Source organism: Schistocerca americana, chromosome 1, assembly GCF_021461395.2.
Source record: "Schistocerca americana isolate TAMUIC-IGC-003095 chromosome 1, iqSchAmer2.1, whole genome shotgun sequence".
Lineage (NCBI taxonomy): Eukaryota > Metazoa > Arthropoda > Insecta > Orthoptera > Acrididae > Schistocerca > Schistocerca americana.
In genome coordinates, this window is record NC_060119.1 from 59,806,260 (window position 1) to 59,824,833 (window position 18,574).

General features: G+C 37.1%; 2 protein-coding genes across 9 annotated transcripts in view; one reads left to right on the forward strand and one right to left on the reverse strand.

Moving 5' to 3' along the window:
• The window catches only part of LOC124547828 (integral membrane protein GPR180), a 65,258-nt gene extending 60,439 nt beyond the window's left edge, over positions 1-4,819 (reverse strand). Inside the window, exon 1 of the mRNA XM_047125133.1 lies at positions 3,364-4,819. Within this exon, the coding sequence (XP_046981089.1) occupies positions 3,364-3,830 (467 nt within the window). The 5' untranslated portion in view covers positions 3,831-4,819. The remainder of the gene's footprint in view (positions 1-3,363) is intronic.
• The window catches only part of LOC124547844 (cytochrome c oxidase assembly protein COX15 homolog), an 89,420-nt gene continuing 74,822 nt past the window's right edge, over positions 3,977-18,574 (forward strand). For 2 of the 8 annotated variants that reach the window (XM_047125137.1, XM_047125136.1), the window contains exons 1-2: positions 3,977-4,150; positions 9,984-10,025. The gene's annotated coding sequence lies outside the window, so the exon portion shown is untranslated. Of the gene's footprint in view, positions 4,151-4,968; positions 5,116-9,983; positions 10,026-18,574 lie in introns of those variants that run through there. The other 6 variants (XM_047125141.1, XM_047125139.1, XM_047125138.1 and 3 more) reach the window with 5 other exon arrangements.

Sequence of the window (18,574 nt, forward strand, 5' to 3'; positions counted from 1 at the left end):
TTTTATGTCTTTGGTAGGTACGGATGTGGCTGACAAGGTCAACAGTTTTTGGCTGTGGGCAATGATGGGGGACACTGTGTTGTCTCTAATAAAATTTCTTCAACTATTCGGATTTTTGGATGAAGTCGTGAAGTGTTCAGTGTGTCGTAAAGAAATGAGGCTTACTAAAGTTCAGGCGTCTCAGACCAGGTGGAGATGTCGTAAGGATAACAGGTCAAGGGAAGTGTTCGATTCCAATTTCGTTGGTTTGTTGTGTTTTTTGAGGTAGTGATGATTGCGGACGTGGTTGTAGTTTTGGGTTTTATGATTTGGTGTCGGTAGTTTCTGTTGACCTATATAGGTCTTCGAGTATCGGGAGTTGCTGTTGTGCTATATAGGTCAAGGGAAGTTTTCGATTCCAATTTGTGGGATCGTGAGCTGCTGTTGAGCTATATAGGTCAAGGGAAGTGTTATTTGTGGAATCGGGAGCAGCTGTTGAGCTATATAGGTCAAAGGAAGTGTTCGATTCAAATTTGTGGGATCAGGAGCTGCTGTTGGGCTATATAGGTCAAGGGAAGTGTACGATTCCGGAGGATATTGTGTTTAGTGGAATTTGGGGAGTTTTGTGTTGTCAGTATTTTTTGGCATTTTGTGTGGTTTGGTGTGGTGGTGTGTGTCTAAATTTGTTTATATTTACTTTGTCCCCACCCAAAAACCCCCAATTTCCCACGCTTGTCCCGTTAGTTTCATTAGATTTTTTGTGGAATGTGTGTGTGTTGGTATCTCAATATATTTTCGTGTTCGTGGTCATGGTTATGTAATGACGTCATAGGCACCATATTAGAGCTGTAGTGTATGGTTGTTTCCGCCATATTTGTGACATCATGGGTGAAAGTAGATGGGCGGAATCAAATGCTTCTGTATTTCCGTATTTGATGTTATATTGATCACGAAAATCTCTTGCATAAATTAAGTAATTACAGAACAAGAGACAAGTCTAAAGGATAGATACAGCCACGCCTCAGAGATCATCAACAGGAATAAAATATAAAGATACAGTAACACACAGCACTTCTGATTATTGCAGTAATGTGGGGGGGGATTCTATTGTGAAGTGCCTCAACAGTCAGTTCTGTGACCTGTCCTACTTCTGCTGTATATAAATGATTTGCCTGAAAAAATAACTTTATAGATGTCACTGATATTCTAATTTGATCACACAAAGAGGGAATCTGCAGGGAACTGTGACATCAACACTGCAAAGTTTAGCAATACGTTTCACAACAGACTTATCATAAACTCTGAAAATAAAAGGTGCACTTAACTTCCACACTATACAAAAACTTCACAATAATCCTGTTTTCATAATCAAGGGGAGAAATGTCTGAAATGAGGGTGGCACAAAATGTTTAGGCTTATGTGTACAAAAGAATCTGAAGTGGGAGATCCACATTAAAAACCCAAATAAAAAGCTGAGTACACTTACATATGCTGTTAACTGTCACACTAAAAATACAAATTACCATGGAACTGCAGTCTCTACTTACATAAAGAATTATTTTTTGGGGAATTCCACATTTAAAAAAAATAAAAGGCAAAGCTGCCAGTTTTGTTTTAAAAATGCTTGTTGAAATAATGTTATCCAGCTACATTCGCGTGAGTCATTTGAAAGTAGAACAGTTCACATTTGGCCACTTCTTTTGCTCTGTTTCTGGATTAAGTAAATCTGATTTACAAAATATTGTTAGCCCAATTATATTATCATTTTGTGTTATGACACTTTATATTAGGCCTATGTTATATTATTATGTACTTGTTTGTGTTGAACTTGTAGTCTCACTTACTAACTAATGTAATTATTAATTAATTGCATTACCTGTGAATTGTCCTATACGATATGAAGAGTGGACATGGAAAACATTTTAAGCGCCAAATCTGATATTTGACATGAGAAGGAAAAAACAGTGTATCTCTACTTGTACCTAACTGATTTGTATCCACAAATACTGAGGTGTTCTGATACCACAAAATTCTGAAGCTCACAAAAAAATTATGTTTAAACAAATAAGAGCATAAATATCTTATTAAGAACATACCACGCCAGGAAACTGAAAAAGAAAAAATTAGCAGCCAGCCACTGTTAACACTGTTATTTATTTACACAAATAGTACCTTTGCCGGTTTTGAACCGAAAGTTTCATCTTCAGATGGCTGTTCACATTTATAGTACATTTGTTGTTGAACAGGTGATGGCTGTGTTTTTTTTCCCAATAACCATTGTAAACAATAATAAACACAATATAAACATGAACAGCTGTTTGAAGACGAACCTGTTGGTTTGAAACTGTTGGTTCGAAACAAGTAATGGCACTATTTATGTTATGAACAGTGGCTGGTTGATGTTTTCTTCTCTGCAAGAATCAGCTTGTATTTTGTGCACAGCCACAGTTTCAAAAATGTCAGTTTTGACAAATTTTAGCAGGAAGAAAGTACTTGTTCCAAATGCCATTGATAATGAAGCATAATTTTTCATTTGTGATAGGCCTAATACAAGTACAGAAATACAGCATTAAGTTTTTAACTAGTAGAACTGTAGCCAACAAAAGCCATTTCTCATGTTTTTCACTCCACAGGGAAGCACAGCCTGACACAAAGCCCATATGACATCTACTAAAACGTATGTTTCAAAGACATTCTGCATGTGTTGGCACCTGGATCAATACTATGTACATGGAACAGATTACCAAGAACAGAATAGCACTGAAAATGCATTTCATGAAAGAGCGCCATTAAGAACATTCTGTATTAACACTCTTTAGATGTATAAAAAAATGTACCAAAAAGATTGACTGGGCCAAGTGATAAATAAAAACAAAATGAACAAACCCTAATACTGAGTTATCATTGGCAATATTAACAGATGTAACTTCTATTTCCCTAAAACTTAGTTTGGAAAGTCCAACAGCATTTAATACTTTCTGCTCTATAAATGGCACATTAGCTTTCTTGCTTACCTATAACAGCTTCCAAGTAATTAAATTCAACATAAATAAGGTAATTTAACAAATGATAATGAATGGACAAATTAGGGCCATCATAAAACTCCATATAACTTACTGCTTCTTAAGGGTGTACATCACACATCAGCAGTAAGATTGACAGCCGTAATTACAGATTACATGAGAAATGAATGCAGTCTGTTTACCTTTTAGCAGTGCAGAAAGTTTTGTAATGAGTTTGAAGGATTACTGTGATATGAAAGAGCAGGAAGAAACAGATGAACGTTATATACATATACCCCATGGCACTGAATCTAATATAGTTCAGTCTAATTTACTATGAAATGGTTATAAGGATAACGAATGAATCCATACATAAGCCTACCTTGGCTGTTTGAGATCCTCTATAACGAACGTCAGCTGATTTCCTTTTATGACATTCCACGGTGCATCTTCATCCTTACACAAGCTGTTTTCCGGACAAGGTACTTTCCGGAGAAAATCATTCTTTCCGTCGTTATTGCACACAGAATCGAAGGCTGATTTATTAATTTTATTAAACATCCTAGTACAAGCTACATCTTTATTTTCAATTGATCTGTTTCCATAATATTCTAAAAAGTAGTTTCTGTCAAGTACAGCTAACGTCACCGGGTTAGAAAAATTATTTTTTGAAGTAATGTTCCCAAATATATAACCTGAAGTGTCTCTTTGGTTATGCATATCGGTTTTCTGAATGCCATATTTCACTAGGAATTTGAAATATTCTTTTGTGTTCCAGGTACCTTTTACGTGCAGTCCACGCGAATTGTGAATAAATAAACAAACAAAAAAGAAAACGTAATATTTCATATTACGTTACTTGGCAAGCAACACAAACACACAATGAACCTTGCACGATTTCGTCGATGTTATGTTTATTGTCGTTGTCTCCTTGAGTATATCAAAACAATTTGTTATCTTTGTCCAAAGGTACAGCAAGGTGGGAGCAGTGATCTTTGGCAGGTGCCGTACCGGTAGTGTTTGTGGTGGTTACGTGATGTTGTGGTGGTTACGTGATGCACCGACATTTAATGTTTTGTTGTGATTTGACACGTCGAGTTTCCTCATAGGAAGAAGACACTTTGGTTTAAGGATGTGCTATGAGTTTTAGATAACGTTTTATTCTAGAGGTGTGTAGTTTGTGTTGTCAACAATAAACAATTTTTCATTGGTTTCCTTTTCAGGTAGTTGTGTTGGTGTGTCAGCAGCTATTAGTTCCTTTCTTTTGACATGCTTAATGAAATGTTATTTACGAATGCACGAATGACAAATTGTTTATAATTTAGCTTGCGATGAAGTAATCTCAGCCTTTTCGGTGGTGCATAAAATATATACTTTGAATTATAAAGAGACGGTTTCCATTATCCTGTAGGATTGCGTGTACCACCTTCGAATTCAAAATTTCTTCCTCTCCACCTAATGCGGCGATAAATGAATATTTTCCCATAGTGAAATGAGTGCATCAGCGATTCGATCTTCTAGCATAACCATCATGCCGCGTGCTTGTCATATAATGGGATTAAGACATTGTGGTGTAATTAAGAATTCTTTTTCTTCAGTGTGGTAACTGTAGCGAGGATATTTGTAAATGTTACCTTTACGATACAATCGGACAGTTCTTGATTGAACGACATATCATTGGTAACTCCCGTGACAACCTCTTATCTGTAGGACACAATGCAAGCACAGTGTTTGTAAGTAGTTTACAAATTGTAATTCGGAAATAAACGATATTCCAAGTACTTCAATTCTCACACGCTACGGATTGCAAATGATGATTAACGGTAAGCAGTGGAACGTGTTGACTGCATAAACACAAAACAGGAGTGGACACAGTGGCATCACTGTAACCCGCACCTTCAGTATAACAAAAGAAGTACTAGGTGCTACACCGAAAGTGAATGCCTTGTGGAGTTTTTTTTATTATTATTTTTTATTATTAGATAATGACTTTGCCTTGCCCTGACATATCTGGAGGGTTATCAACTCTAGACCACTCTTTCATAAGCACTTGGCATGAATATACAGCCACACGCCGTTCTCTCTGCTCATGTGGCCCAGTGTATACCAGCTATTGTCTTCAGTAAAACTAGACGTATGTAAATTTTTTGTACCACTTATATGAAATGAAATATTTCTGAGACATTCAGAGTAGTCTGTGTTAGTTATGCATTATCATTTTTGCTTATTTATTTTAATTAATGAAATACACTGTTTTTAAATTTTGTGGTGACAGAGGTCAATGCAAGGAATGCTGGAGTTGTTTTCCAGTCTTTTTGCCACACTTTACTTAGGCTAAAGAATGATTTATAGTGATGCAGTGATTGCCATTATTGCTAACACAAACCAGTAGTGGGAAAATAGCAGCTACTTTTGAGACTTGAAGTTGATTTGGCAGCGAGAGTTTGGCCAGGAGTGTTAACATACTTGTTATCTGCAGATGTTAGCAGTAATTTTTGGGCTAATCAATGTGAGTAAGTCGAAGTCAAACTGCCAAATTGGTGGAGAATCCCAGGAGATATTGCAGTCCAAACTCCACAGGTTGCTTCAGTATTTCAGTGACTGGGAACAATGGAACAAGGTGGTGCAGTAGTTGGCATACCGGCGTCACATTCAGGAGGGTATTGGTTCAAATATCCACCTTGCCATCGAGATTTAGGTTTTCTATGGCTTCCTCACATCACTTAAGAGATCTGCTGGGAAGGGTCCTCAGAAAGTACATGGCTGATTTCTTTCTCCATTTTTTCCAACCCGAGTTTGTGCTCCATTTCTAATAATGTTGTTGATGGGGCATCAAAAAATAATCTTTAACCTACGAATGAAGGCACGGAGACAGCCCCACATGTTTAAAAGCAATCTGACTATATAGAACATCAGTTGCAAGTAACTATTTGAGACTAAGAAGTAGGGTCGAGGCCCCAGTTATGGCCACATTAAGGGCAGTTCGAGATACACCACATTTTTCGTATAGGAAGAAAGTATACAAATTACTTAAAAAAATCGTATCTATTGCTTCAAAGTCTACACATTACAACCATGTAGAAACAAATATTCTAAGTTATTTAACAAAAGCAGAAAAAATATTGAAAAATAAATGGCGCATTTCCCCAATTTTGGCCATGTTAACCCTACCTATGGCCAGTTGTTTCCCCACTTATGGCCACTTCATATTATAATAAAACTATGGCTAAAATAATTGTCAATCCATGTGCCAGAAAGTAATTTGTGCTTTATACAAGTATATAAGACAACAGACAACAAACATACATCAAATAGGTAAAAGGTACAGAAACTGAATGAACAGAAAAAAAAAAATTCGTTAGGCAAAGAATTGTCCCAGTAATTACTTAAATCAATTTCCACACAAGTTTATTTCTCATGAGTATCAATGGAACCAGGGAACTTTGTTTTTAATGAACGTCCTTCTTGCATCAAGACTGGATCTGGCAGTTTCCCTAAAATATCTTCACCCGTTATAGTCGAAACATCATTTTCAATGTATTCGAAACAAGTTTTCTGACACATTAGAACTTTTTAGGCACTGAATTTCATATTCAGAGTCAGAAAGCACTTTCAAAATTACAGATACATACTTAAAATTGCAGGTCTTCTATTTCCTGTTAAACTAAATTTTACCAAAATAAAGTCCCCTACTTTCAAATTCTCACTCGAAGATAGTTTCACATTTTATGGTATTTCATCTTCATCTTCTTCTACATAGTCATCGAAACTGCTTCCATTGTCCGTCCATTCTCGTTCCTCGGAAGACCTTGTTGGCCTATCACTTAACTCTTGTCTGTTTCTTGTTTTCCCCCTTTTTACGTGAGATAATGCCAAGTGCTGCTCTTTGGACTTTAATTCCTTCATAGCTTCTCTCTTCCTTTTTTCCTGCTCCTTCTCCTGCTTCTCTTTTTCCTTCAGTTCATGATATTCCACCCACTTGTCACTAGTGACAACAGTGGGTGTATGTTCTTTCTTTCTCTTTGTGCCTCGTTGTTTAGGTTCTGGTCAAGTGATAACACTTTCAAAAACTGTTGCTAATGATTTTGATGGTGTCACTTGGATACACACTGAAGATGGACTATGGTTGGATATTGGAGTACCTGAATTAAGTGAAATACTGTTGAGGGTTGTTGATATATCTGCAGGAATAAGACTGTTGGTGGGTGTTGAAGGAATATCTGAATTGCGTGTTGAAAATATGTCAATATTATCAACATTTTGATTAAGTCTGTCTGCGTTTTGTGAAACATTCTCTGTTTGATTATCTTCAGAGGGAGGCGCTATGCTATCTGTCAGAATGTCATCAGTGTTACCACTAGCACCATGCATTTCAACCTCATCAGCTATTTTTCTCCAGAACTTGAAAAGTAATAATGCTTCTTGATTTCCTTCCCACTCATGATTGCTTCTCTTGGTTGCTCTGAACTCATCTAGAAGGACAGGATCAATTTGCTTTTCTATGTATGAGAAATGTCTCGGAAGTTCCTCATTTGTCTGAACTGTGGTTGAGGCTGGTATACTACGAACAACTATCTTGCTGTAATCTACGTTGTTCACATTAAATGGAAACAGACCAGTGGCCCTGAAACCAGCACGAATATTTGCCACCATTTTAGGTTCTGTAATAATTTGTGACAGAACAGAAGGTACATCAGATTTTGAAATTTCAGTGCCATTATTTTCAAAATGCCATTTCTGAACAATCTTCTTCCACATTTTTTTCATAGGTCCAAAGACAGCTACATCTAATGGTTGCAAGATGTGTGTAGAATTGGGATGGAGAGCAACTAGAATGATCTGATTTTCCCTACAATATCTGCTCAAATGAAGTGTCAAATGAGAGCAGTGCCCATCTAAAAATATTACTACAGGCCGGGGAATTTCAGCTTCTTTCAAGAACGGATCAAATACATTTGTTATATACTCAAAAAAACTTTCACCTGTCATCCACCTATTTTCTGTTTTTCCAATGCCCCAGTTTGGAGGAGCTGCTTTCACCAATGATGCTGGAATCCTTGCATATTTGAACAGTGTTAAGGGAGGAGCAACTTTTCCAGCAGCATTCACTGCAAACAATGTAGTAACGTTATCTTTGTCAGAGTTACATGACTCTTCATAAACATGATGACCACGAGGACCTATGATTAATCCCCCTTTAGGAGCCAGAAAAAAAGAAGTTTCATCCATATTAAAAATTCTATTTGGGTCATTTAACACATCCATATCATTTAAAGTGATGGATACTTCTGAAACCAGTTTCTTATTTTCTCTTCTGTAACAGAACCTCTAGACCTATTGACATATTCTGCATGTTTTTGTGACAGAACCTTGTGCCTCTTAAGAAATCCATAATACCACTTTTTTCCAGGTCGATTGTTAGTAAATGTAGCCTTACAACTTTCCATATCTGCATTCTCAATAAGTTTATGCACAGAGATTTTCTTTAGTAACTGGAAATCCCATGCTAGAACAGTCCAAAACCCAGTCCACCAATTTTTTTTCAATTTGTTCTCCTAAGACAGAAAGTGGACCACAGTGCCCTGTAGATTCTTTTGGAGATACACCAGAAATTTTGTTTCTTAATGTTGTCCTTGGAACTTTGTACAACTTATTTGCAGTAGCAACCTTCATTCCCTCATCAATAGCCTTAGAGCATCTTTAACATTGCTGGGAGAATACTGAAACTTCTTATTCTTTGGTTGACTCATTTTTCCTATAAATAATGCACAAAGATTTAGTTAAAGAATGTTGCATATTTGAATAGTGCCTATTGCATATTTTGTATCTTACAAACATAGGTAAATTAGTATGATATGCCAAGACAATACTAACAATGAGGTATACATTGATTTAAAAATACCAAAAATATTTTAATAAGCCTATTTAAATAAAATTAGCCTAGTGTAATGTAGGACAGAACACTAATATTGATGTTTTTGTATCAGTTTTTAGAAGTGGCCAAAACAGGATACATATATGTCTCCACTTATGGCCACATAAATGGCCATAACACGGAACCAGGGATAAATATGGATCTGTTAATGGCCACATACTTTTGATAACATGTTTTTAGGCTGAGCGATATAAAACTTTAAAGAAATGAAAATATAATGTCTTATCTTACCTCTGAACAGATTAAGTTTCTTCTGATTTTTTATTAAAACATGTAAAATACAAAAAAACAGATCATGTGTTGCTTAAAGAAAACTTCTGCAAAACCCAGCTTCTGCAACACTGATCATTTCACAAAATGGTGTCTCCAAACAAAAACAGACAAAAGAATGATTATGCAGACAAATGAAGAGAGCCTTTCACAAAGTTTATAATAATCTATAGTAGAACTGGCTGGTATTCCAGAGAAGCTTAAAAATTAACCTTTGACATCAAGGTGGCCATAAGTGGGGTAGTGGCCAAAACTAGAGCCTTCACCCTATGTAATGGTTTGTAGCGTTATTGGGATGGGTCAGCCCCAACTGGCACAGAACTCATTACAGCATATATCAGATTTGTATTTAAACAATGGAAAATTCTGGATGGAATGAAAATATGAATCAGGCTAGATTACTATTCACCACTTGTAGGAAGTTTTGAACAATGGACAGGTACATTTAATGCCAGACATTCAAGTGTGTGTGTGTTCTCTGTGTGGTAAGTGGCAATCTATCGTAATTTGTACTGTTGTTCAGATAGATATTTAATCCTGTATAATTTCAGAGACAACATGAAATATGTCTTTCCTCCATGTGAGAAATTGAGTCATTCCATGTCACATCAACACACCTATTTTACCTCACCCTCTTAGATTTAGCTGAAAGTTGGTATACTTATAGTGGGCACTGAGACTAAGAAAAATACCAAATTCCAATTTTTTATCTCAAACCATTCCTGAAATTTGGCTATGTAAACTTTTCAAAAACCAGCCAAAAATGTGTGAACGGACTTTTTTTTAAATTGTCCTAGGAGCTGCCCTAATTGAGCTAGAGAACTGGGAAAGGTGTAAAGGTAAAAAAGTATTAGAAATATCAAAACGTCACCTTATTAAACCAAAACTAATCAGCATATTTTATAATTAAGTTGACTGCTTTTTTTAATTTCATACAACTTCACTAACAGTATATTAACCAATATAACAAAAACAAGAAATTGAGCATTTAACTACAAACTGAAATAAAGTATGAATAAGTACAAGTATTTACATAATAGTTCTGGTCCATGATGTTTGAAATGGAACTATTAAACAAATTAAATACTTAATGCTTGTTTTTGACTAACAGGTATCTGTACGTAGCTAAATTTAACACAATAGGCACTAACAATAATTTTGAAACAACTTTCTATAAAATATTCATTAACACTAACCTGAGACAAAAATTAAGTTTTGAGTTGAAAGCAGTTTCCCAATAAATTGTCTTGGAATTTCACATATTACATTTTAATAAAGCTGACTGGGTTTGGTTTACATCACTTTCATTAAGAATTTATGTTCTCCCTGTCGGAGTAAATGGATTCACTTTTGTGAGAACACCCACAACTGACACCTACAGGACATCTGCATGTGCAGGATAAGAGAATGACTTAGCTGGTCCACATGGATGAAGAAGAGTTATTTTCACTTCATTAAGTTCTTCGTTTTTTTCTAAAATGTACCCAAGCCACCAGTTTCTGCCATATTCAGTGGTGACATAGCCTGATACATCTTGTAACTTCAGTTTGTCTGGTGATGTAGTTACTTCCCTCTCCCAACTCTGCATATCACCTGAGAAGTATTGGACTATTAATTTTGATGTAGTGTTGAAATGAAAGCGTGAAATTGCTGTGTTCCTTTGATTGTCAACGCCTCTTCAAGTCGGCTTTTTAAGAATATTTCTGAAGCAGCGTAGCCTTCTTGAGTGGAATATGCAAAATCAACATTTGTGATATTATCTATTGCCCACTCAAATAGATCTCGTGCGGTTTGGATCTGATTTTGGTATGGCCTTTGCAAACTTGCACAAGCTGCCAGTCTCTTTACTGAACCCCCTACTCCATCACAAGGCCCTTTCCCATGTGCTGTGGCTGAAAAGTGCCACTCAGCTTTTATGATGAAGTCTTCCTCATGAAGGCAGAGGTTCAGGAAGTTTTTCTTATTTTTATACTGAGCAGCAGAACCGTCAGAATAATAGTATATCTTTTTTGGAATCTTTTGAAATTTATTTGTTAGATATGAAATTAGCTTCTTTTGAAAGGTGTAAACCGCAGTTGTATTGTGCTCCAGGCAATCAGAAACAATGACAAAGCTCATATGCTCAATTTTGTCTTCCTGTTTGTAATATATAACAAAAGAGTGAATGGTAATCTGCTGTCTTGTCCAGTGGAAACTCTGAGCTTCATCCTGTAGAACTATACTATAATTTTCTGAAAAATCGCATATGACAACAAATTCAGGTTTTCTCTTGTCAAGTTAAGGAATGTTCGTAGTTGCTTGGCAATGAAGTCATGCCGAATCAAAGTCGACATCTTACTACAAAATAAATCTATAAATTCTTTAGAAGTCTTCTGAACAATTTCCACATTACATCGGTCAACTGACATCCACTGTCGGAACTGAACTTACTGAACTAAGTTTTCATGAAAAGAGTCTCTTAAAATTTTACATATGACAGTTTCTCCTGGGCAGTATTCACAGTTTCCCATGTTGCAATCAACTGATGATGGGTTGCAAAGCATTTTTGCAATGCACTGGTTATAATTGTTTAAGCTGCTGTTTGTTGCTGTATTTAGTTTGGCATTTTCTATCATTAATTTTATGTTTTGGTGAGTTGTGCACACACAGACAGTGTGTGCACCACTCCGGCCAGCTAATACACAATGTTTTGGTCTCAACTCAGCAAATTTAGAGAAACATATTTTTATGTTAGGAAACTTGTCTTTAAAATGCTTGTAAGCGTCTTTAAGGTTACACAAAAAGTCCTTTTGATATTTTTGTTTTATTTCCACTTGTTTCTGTAACTGTCACACAATCTTTAATACCTGGCATTGCCCTGCTAACTTCATCATTTTCATAAAATGAGTGTACAGTTTTGACAGTTTCTGTTGGTAAACACTTCCCTGGTTTTGGGTTTGGACCTTCCATGAATCCTTTCTCTTTCAAAATTATTTTGGACTGCCGAACAATGTAATTAGGAGCATTAAATTTCCTCATTATTTTCCTGATACTCCGCTTTTCAGGTAAACTTGTAAGAATCATTAGTTTTTTTGCTCTACTTACAGAATTTTTAAAGTTTCTTTTAAGATCTTCAAGAACAAATTCATCAGTATCAGTATCTGACGAAGAAGTTCCAGGAGCAACAAAAAGTTTACGTGTCGTTGATGAGATTTTCTTCACTTTTGATTTGGCGTAATGCCTAGATGTTAGTTTTCTCTTGTCAGTTGGGGACTCACCTAGTTCTTGAAGTGTTGTGTTAAATGTTTTACCAGCTACTGAAGTTGGAGTGAAGTCAGGGTCTTGGTCTCGGATGATTATCTCTGATCCAGAAGATTCTTCTTCAACACTTTCATCACTGATGGGCTCTGGCGTATTTTTCAATTTGGTTACATCTTTCCTACATTTATCACAAATCTTGGCACCACTTGATATTTGAGGAAATAATTTGGACATCCTTGTTGTGACATTTCTCAGTTTTTTTTCTGTCTCTAATAAAATGATTTGACTTCTTCAATGTATTACAACACTGCACTCTTACAGCACTGCACTTTTTACTTGGTTCCATATTTATACAAAAACCACTTATACACTGTCCTTCAATGTATAGATTTACTTTAAAATGAACTATTAAATATAACAGATACAGACTGGTCAACACATAGGTAACAATTGATTTGCTCCAAAACCACAGTGCACAATAATGCTGTATGCACACAAAGCCTTAGAATGTAACAATGCAGACTACATCATCTCAACAATGGCTCCAGTCTCTGAATTATTGTACAGTAGAGATGGGCAAACTGAAACACATAACTGTTTCGAAACTAATGAAACAGTACGATGTAATGTTTCGATACACTGTCCCAAAACAGTGAAACAGTTTGTGTTTTGTAATCTAATAAATCTACACATTTTATCATCTTGAATGTCTACTGTATAAGTATGTCCACATAAACATAAATGAGGTGCGAGAGTGCTAATCGTATCGCAGAAAGTATGAAACTATCACTTAGGCGTCTTGGCAGTTTCGTATTTCCTTCAGCAAATGCGCTGCTTTCGTGTCGTGTGACTTTCATACCTTTCAATTGGCTGAGGACAGCCATAGCTGAAGACAGAAGAACCGCCATGAACGGAACTGGAGATGGGAGCAAACTGCAGAAACAACGGATGTGCTACTGGGATCCCCACATTCCATTAGTATGGCTAATATACCCATCCTACTAATTTCCATGCACACAAAGGGAATCATTGTGGATAATAGACACAGTGACTATAGACTCGCAAATAATTCAAATAAATAATAAAATATAACAGAAAAAAATTTTTGTGTTTCAAGGTGTTTCGAACCGTTACTATAAATTTACGATGCTTCCCGTTCACCATTACACTATCAGTGATATGTCAAACAGATTGCTTGCAATTATACCTACATCAAATTTATGTACATGTCTAATAACTGTCACTCTACGCCTTTTTTTATTTAAAATGTTATAGTCTTACTTGCGTTTCTTAATATTATTTCTGTACATGAACAGAGAAGCGTATGTTATAAAAAAAAGTGTAATTTAACTGAATGATTTTCACATATTTATTATTTTGAATGTGAATAGTATGCGTTGTTTTATTGTTTGGTTAGTGTTCATAAAGCAGATGTTACGCCATTTCGGAATAGTACAGTCAGCTAGAAACGAAGCTTTATTTTCGGATATCTTAAGCTTCATGCTATGGCTTGTCAAAAGATTTCGACACTCTTGAAAGTGTTTCACGAAGTGGTATGTTGTGTTTCAGTACCTGTGCCGAGCCCGAATCTCGTCCGACAAAGAGTGGAATGAAACATCACTGTTTCGATACAATTAGTCCGTTCCAGGCACAGATGGACTGAAACAACGATACAGTTTCTGTGTCTGGCTCGAGATCCGAGACAGGGGCGGAATGAAACACCACTGTTTCGAAACAGTGAACCATAGCCGTTCCGAAACACTGAAACAGTTCCATGTATCGATACACTGTATCGAAACATAGAAACAGTGGCCAAGTCTATTGTACAGACATCAAGCCCTATGTATACAGTCCTCTACTGACGTACTACCGTAAAGGTCAGTTTGGTTAAACTAGGGCCGTTAGTGAAAAACAAGAGTCCGGAATAAGTTTTTTTAACAATGAACCCATCATCATCCCACATTTATATTTTGCCATGTGATTTACAACAGTATGGAAATATTTTGCAAATTTTCAATTATGTACTTTTTGTAGAGAAATGAAATCAAAATATTAATTACCATTTTGAAAAAGGTTATTAATTAGAAGCTACGTTTTTTGGTCTATCACTGGAAAGAGCATGAAAAATGCTGCAAAATGACACCTTTCCCAGTTCTCTAGCTCAATTAGGGCAGCTGCTAGGGCAATTTAAAAAACTTACGTTCACACATTTTTGGCTGGTTTTTGAAAAGTTTACATGACCATATTTCAGGAATGGTTTGAGGTAAAAAATTGAAATTTGGTATTTTTTTTTAGTTTCAGCATCCACTATAAGTATACCAACTTTCAGCAAAATCAAAGAGGGTGAGGTAAAATTTTGATTTAAAGTGTGTTGATTTGACATGGAATGCAAACTTCAACTGTGAAATATTAAGGGAACAGTGCACATAGTTGTTGCAAGAAAAATGATGGCAGTATGTAAAGAGTTCCCTTTCAGGAACAGAGTCTTCCATGTGTGTGTAACATCACTCATGCTGCTGATGGGTGTCTTTGTGCCCAAACACAATTGGAGTCCTCCACTGTACTGCGTCAGAAATATTAGACTAGTTGACTACAGTCCATTGGAATACATTGCGAATACATAGAAAGAAGGATCCTTTATTGTATGATTATATGATAGCGGAACAAACACTGGTAGCAGTTACTTCTGTAAAATATCTGGGAGTATGCGTGCGGAACGATTTGAAGTGGAATGATCATATAAAATTAATTGTTGGTAAGGCGGGTACCAGGTTGAGATTCATTGGGAGAGTGCTTAGAAAATGTAGTCCATCAACAAAGGAGGTGGCTTACAAAACACTCGTTCGACCTATACTTGAGTATTGCTCATCAGTGTGGGATCCGTACCAGATCGGTCTGACGGAGGAGATAGAGAAGATCCAAAGAAGAGCGGCGCGTTTCGTCACAGGGTTATTTGGTAACCGTGATAGCGTTACGGAGATGTTTAATAAACTCAAGTGGCAGACTCTGCAAGAGAGGCGCTCTGCATCGCGGTGTAGCTTGCTCGCCAGGTTTCGAGAGGGTGCGTTTCTGGATGAGGTATCGAATATATTGCTTCCCCCTACTTATACCTCCAGAGGAGATCACGAATGTAAAATTAGAGAGATTAGAGCGCGCACGGAGGCTTTCAGACAGTCGTTCTTCCCGCGAACCATACGCGACTGGAACAGGAAAGGGAGGTAATGACAGTGGCACGTAAAGTGCCCTCCGCCCCACACCATTGGGTGGCTTGCGGAGTATCAATGTAGATGTAGATGTAGATGTAGAAGGCACTGTTCCTGAAAGGGAACTCTTTACATACTGCAATCATTTTTCTTGCAACAACTATGTGCACTGTTCCCTTAATATTTCACAGTTGAAGTTTGCTTCAAGCAGTTACTACTAAAATATTTACTACTATTCGTCAGCTGCTTAGTAGACTGTGAATAAATCAGTTTCGAACTTCGTCACTGTATTCTGCAGTAGATGCTGGGAAATAATTACATAATACCACATCTACTGTCTTTGAAATAATATAGCAACACGTCTCATATTCAGGGTGTTCATTAAGTAACTATGCAGTTCATAACCTACCGTATTAGGATCATGGAAGCTATAAGAGATGCTGGTAGTGATCCACTTGAGCTTGAAGTCGCAGTTGCACACATTTCTGCATGTTTTTGAAGATGTTGAGCAGAACATTGGGAGTGATGTTCTGATGTGACATGTGCAGCTTGGAATTCTTGTATGGTGTGTGGATTGCCTTTATAGGCCTTTCCCTTCAACATACCCTATAGGAAGTAATTCGGTGGAGCCAAGTTGGGTTAATGTGGAGGCCAGAGTCCTCGAGAGATGATGTGGTCACCGAAGGTGTCCTTTATAGTGTTCATCGCCTTGTGGGCAGTATGTGCAATTGCCCCATTCTGTTGGAACCAGGCATTCTCAATTTTGTCCTCATTCAGTTCACCTAGGAAGGGCTCCGGGATGCAGGTGCAGTGCCAATATGCATTTATGATGTCCTGAAGTAAGATCAGCCCCAGTGATGTGTTTTTGAGTCACGGCACACCAAACACCAACCTTTTGATCATGCAGTGCAGATACCTTAAATTTACATAGATTCTCCGAAGTCCACACATGACTATTCTGGCTATTCACATAACCGGAGAGGTGAAACCACGCCTCGTCCGTGAAAAACGTTGTGTCAAGAATCCCCTCACCATTGTCCTACAGGAAGGACAGAAACCAGTTGCAAAAGTTCACATGCACCGAGTGATGGGTGTGTCTCAGTTCATGTACGACCAAGATTTTGTACAGGTACATGGACTTATGTAGAATCTTGTGAGTGGAACCCACGGACACATGGGTCTGCTAAGCTAGTTGTCTAACTGATTTCTTTGGACTTTGCAGGATTGTGTCTTGCAGCTCCATCACCTTCTCTTCGGATGTGGATGGCCTGCTTGATTTTGGAGCATTGTGAATGCTTCCGGTCTTTCAAAACTCGATGATGAGATTCCGTACACAGCATTGCGGTTAGGCATCTTCACTCCTGGGAACTTTGCTGCAAATGCAGCTTCTAATGCTGAGGTAAACTTGTCTGCGTTGCGGGACACATGCTCCACAAGAAACACTCTTTGATCAATCGTCAGCTTGATGATGTAATGATATCACACAAGACGTTGGTCCTTCAATTAAGCCAGACCAGTGAACAGATACAAATACCTAGTCAAATATGGTTCATATGTGCTTGAAATATGTTAATCAGTGGAAAACATTGTATTAACAATTGGCAGTCATATCAGTCATAACTTACTTTCTGAACACCACACACACACACACACACACACACACACACACACACACACACACACACACACACACACTCACTCACTCTCTCACACACTTCAAATTCGATACAATAATCTTACTATAACAAATATTTGATTCTTGGAAAACACTACCAACAGTGTCATACTTCAGAATGTGAACTAAAAGTTCTAAGTGACAGATCATAATTGTAAATACAGTAGAGTATTCATTTGTCTTACAAAATCTGTATAGTGTAATGTGATTGGATAGATAAAAAATCTACTTACCAAGCAGTGGCAGGACAACACCCCTCTAAAAAAAGGTCTCATGTATGCAAGCCTTCGGAGCCAGTGGCTCCTTCTGGCAGAAGGATTGAAGGGGAAGGAAGAAGGGCAAGGAAAAATAATGCAAGGGGTTTAAGAAAAGCAGTAGAGTTCAGAAGGCACCCAGAACCCCGGCTCAGAGGAGACTGGGGATGATAAGAAAAACTCTTTATAGTCTGTACTTGTCATTGTTCTGTTTTGGCACTTATTCATGGGAAGGCCCACTTCTCCAGCAGAAGTCGGCAATACACGGAATGTCACTATCACACCCACACACGTTCTTCATCTTGCGAAGTTACTGTGATCACCGATCAACCTTGAAGACGTGCTGTCCATTGACAAAATTTCTCACTTAGACCAACAATCTTATGACAAATTCAAGTACTATACTTTAGTTGTGTGTTTTTTAAATAATTGCAGTATATCCCTTAGTGTGTAAAGGTCTTTATCTACTGCTATCTTATAAAGTTAATATTTTCATTTGGAGAATAGTGCTATAATTCTTGCTTTCCTTGGTCATCTGTCTCACTACAGCCATCCACCAGTGTTAAGTTTCAGTTGTCATTAAGTATAATGCTTCTGTATGTGCACAAAAGTATTTTCTTAACTTAAATTACGTCCAAGCTTAACTCCTACTGCGAAGTACGTCTTTTGTTTTGCCTGTACTTAGTGTCTAATGTAATTTCATTTTTCTGTCCAAGCAATTGCAACACAGTTGTAATACAGTAAAGTTTTTTTCAAAACCTCTTACCTATCCTTAATAATGGTTTACTGCAGAACTGTTGAGCATATTCCAAGTCCCTACATAATAAATTTCCTTGAGGCAGAAAAGCATCTGTGCACAAATCAGCACGGACTTATAATGCAAAACTCAGCTTGCCTCCTTTTCTCATATAATATCCTGTGAACCATGGATTATGAGTAACAGGTAGATTCCATGCTTGTAGACTGTAGATTGCCAAAAGGTCTTTGCCACAGTGCCCCACTGCAGACTGTTCACA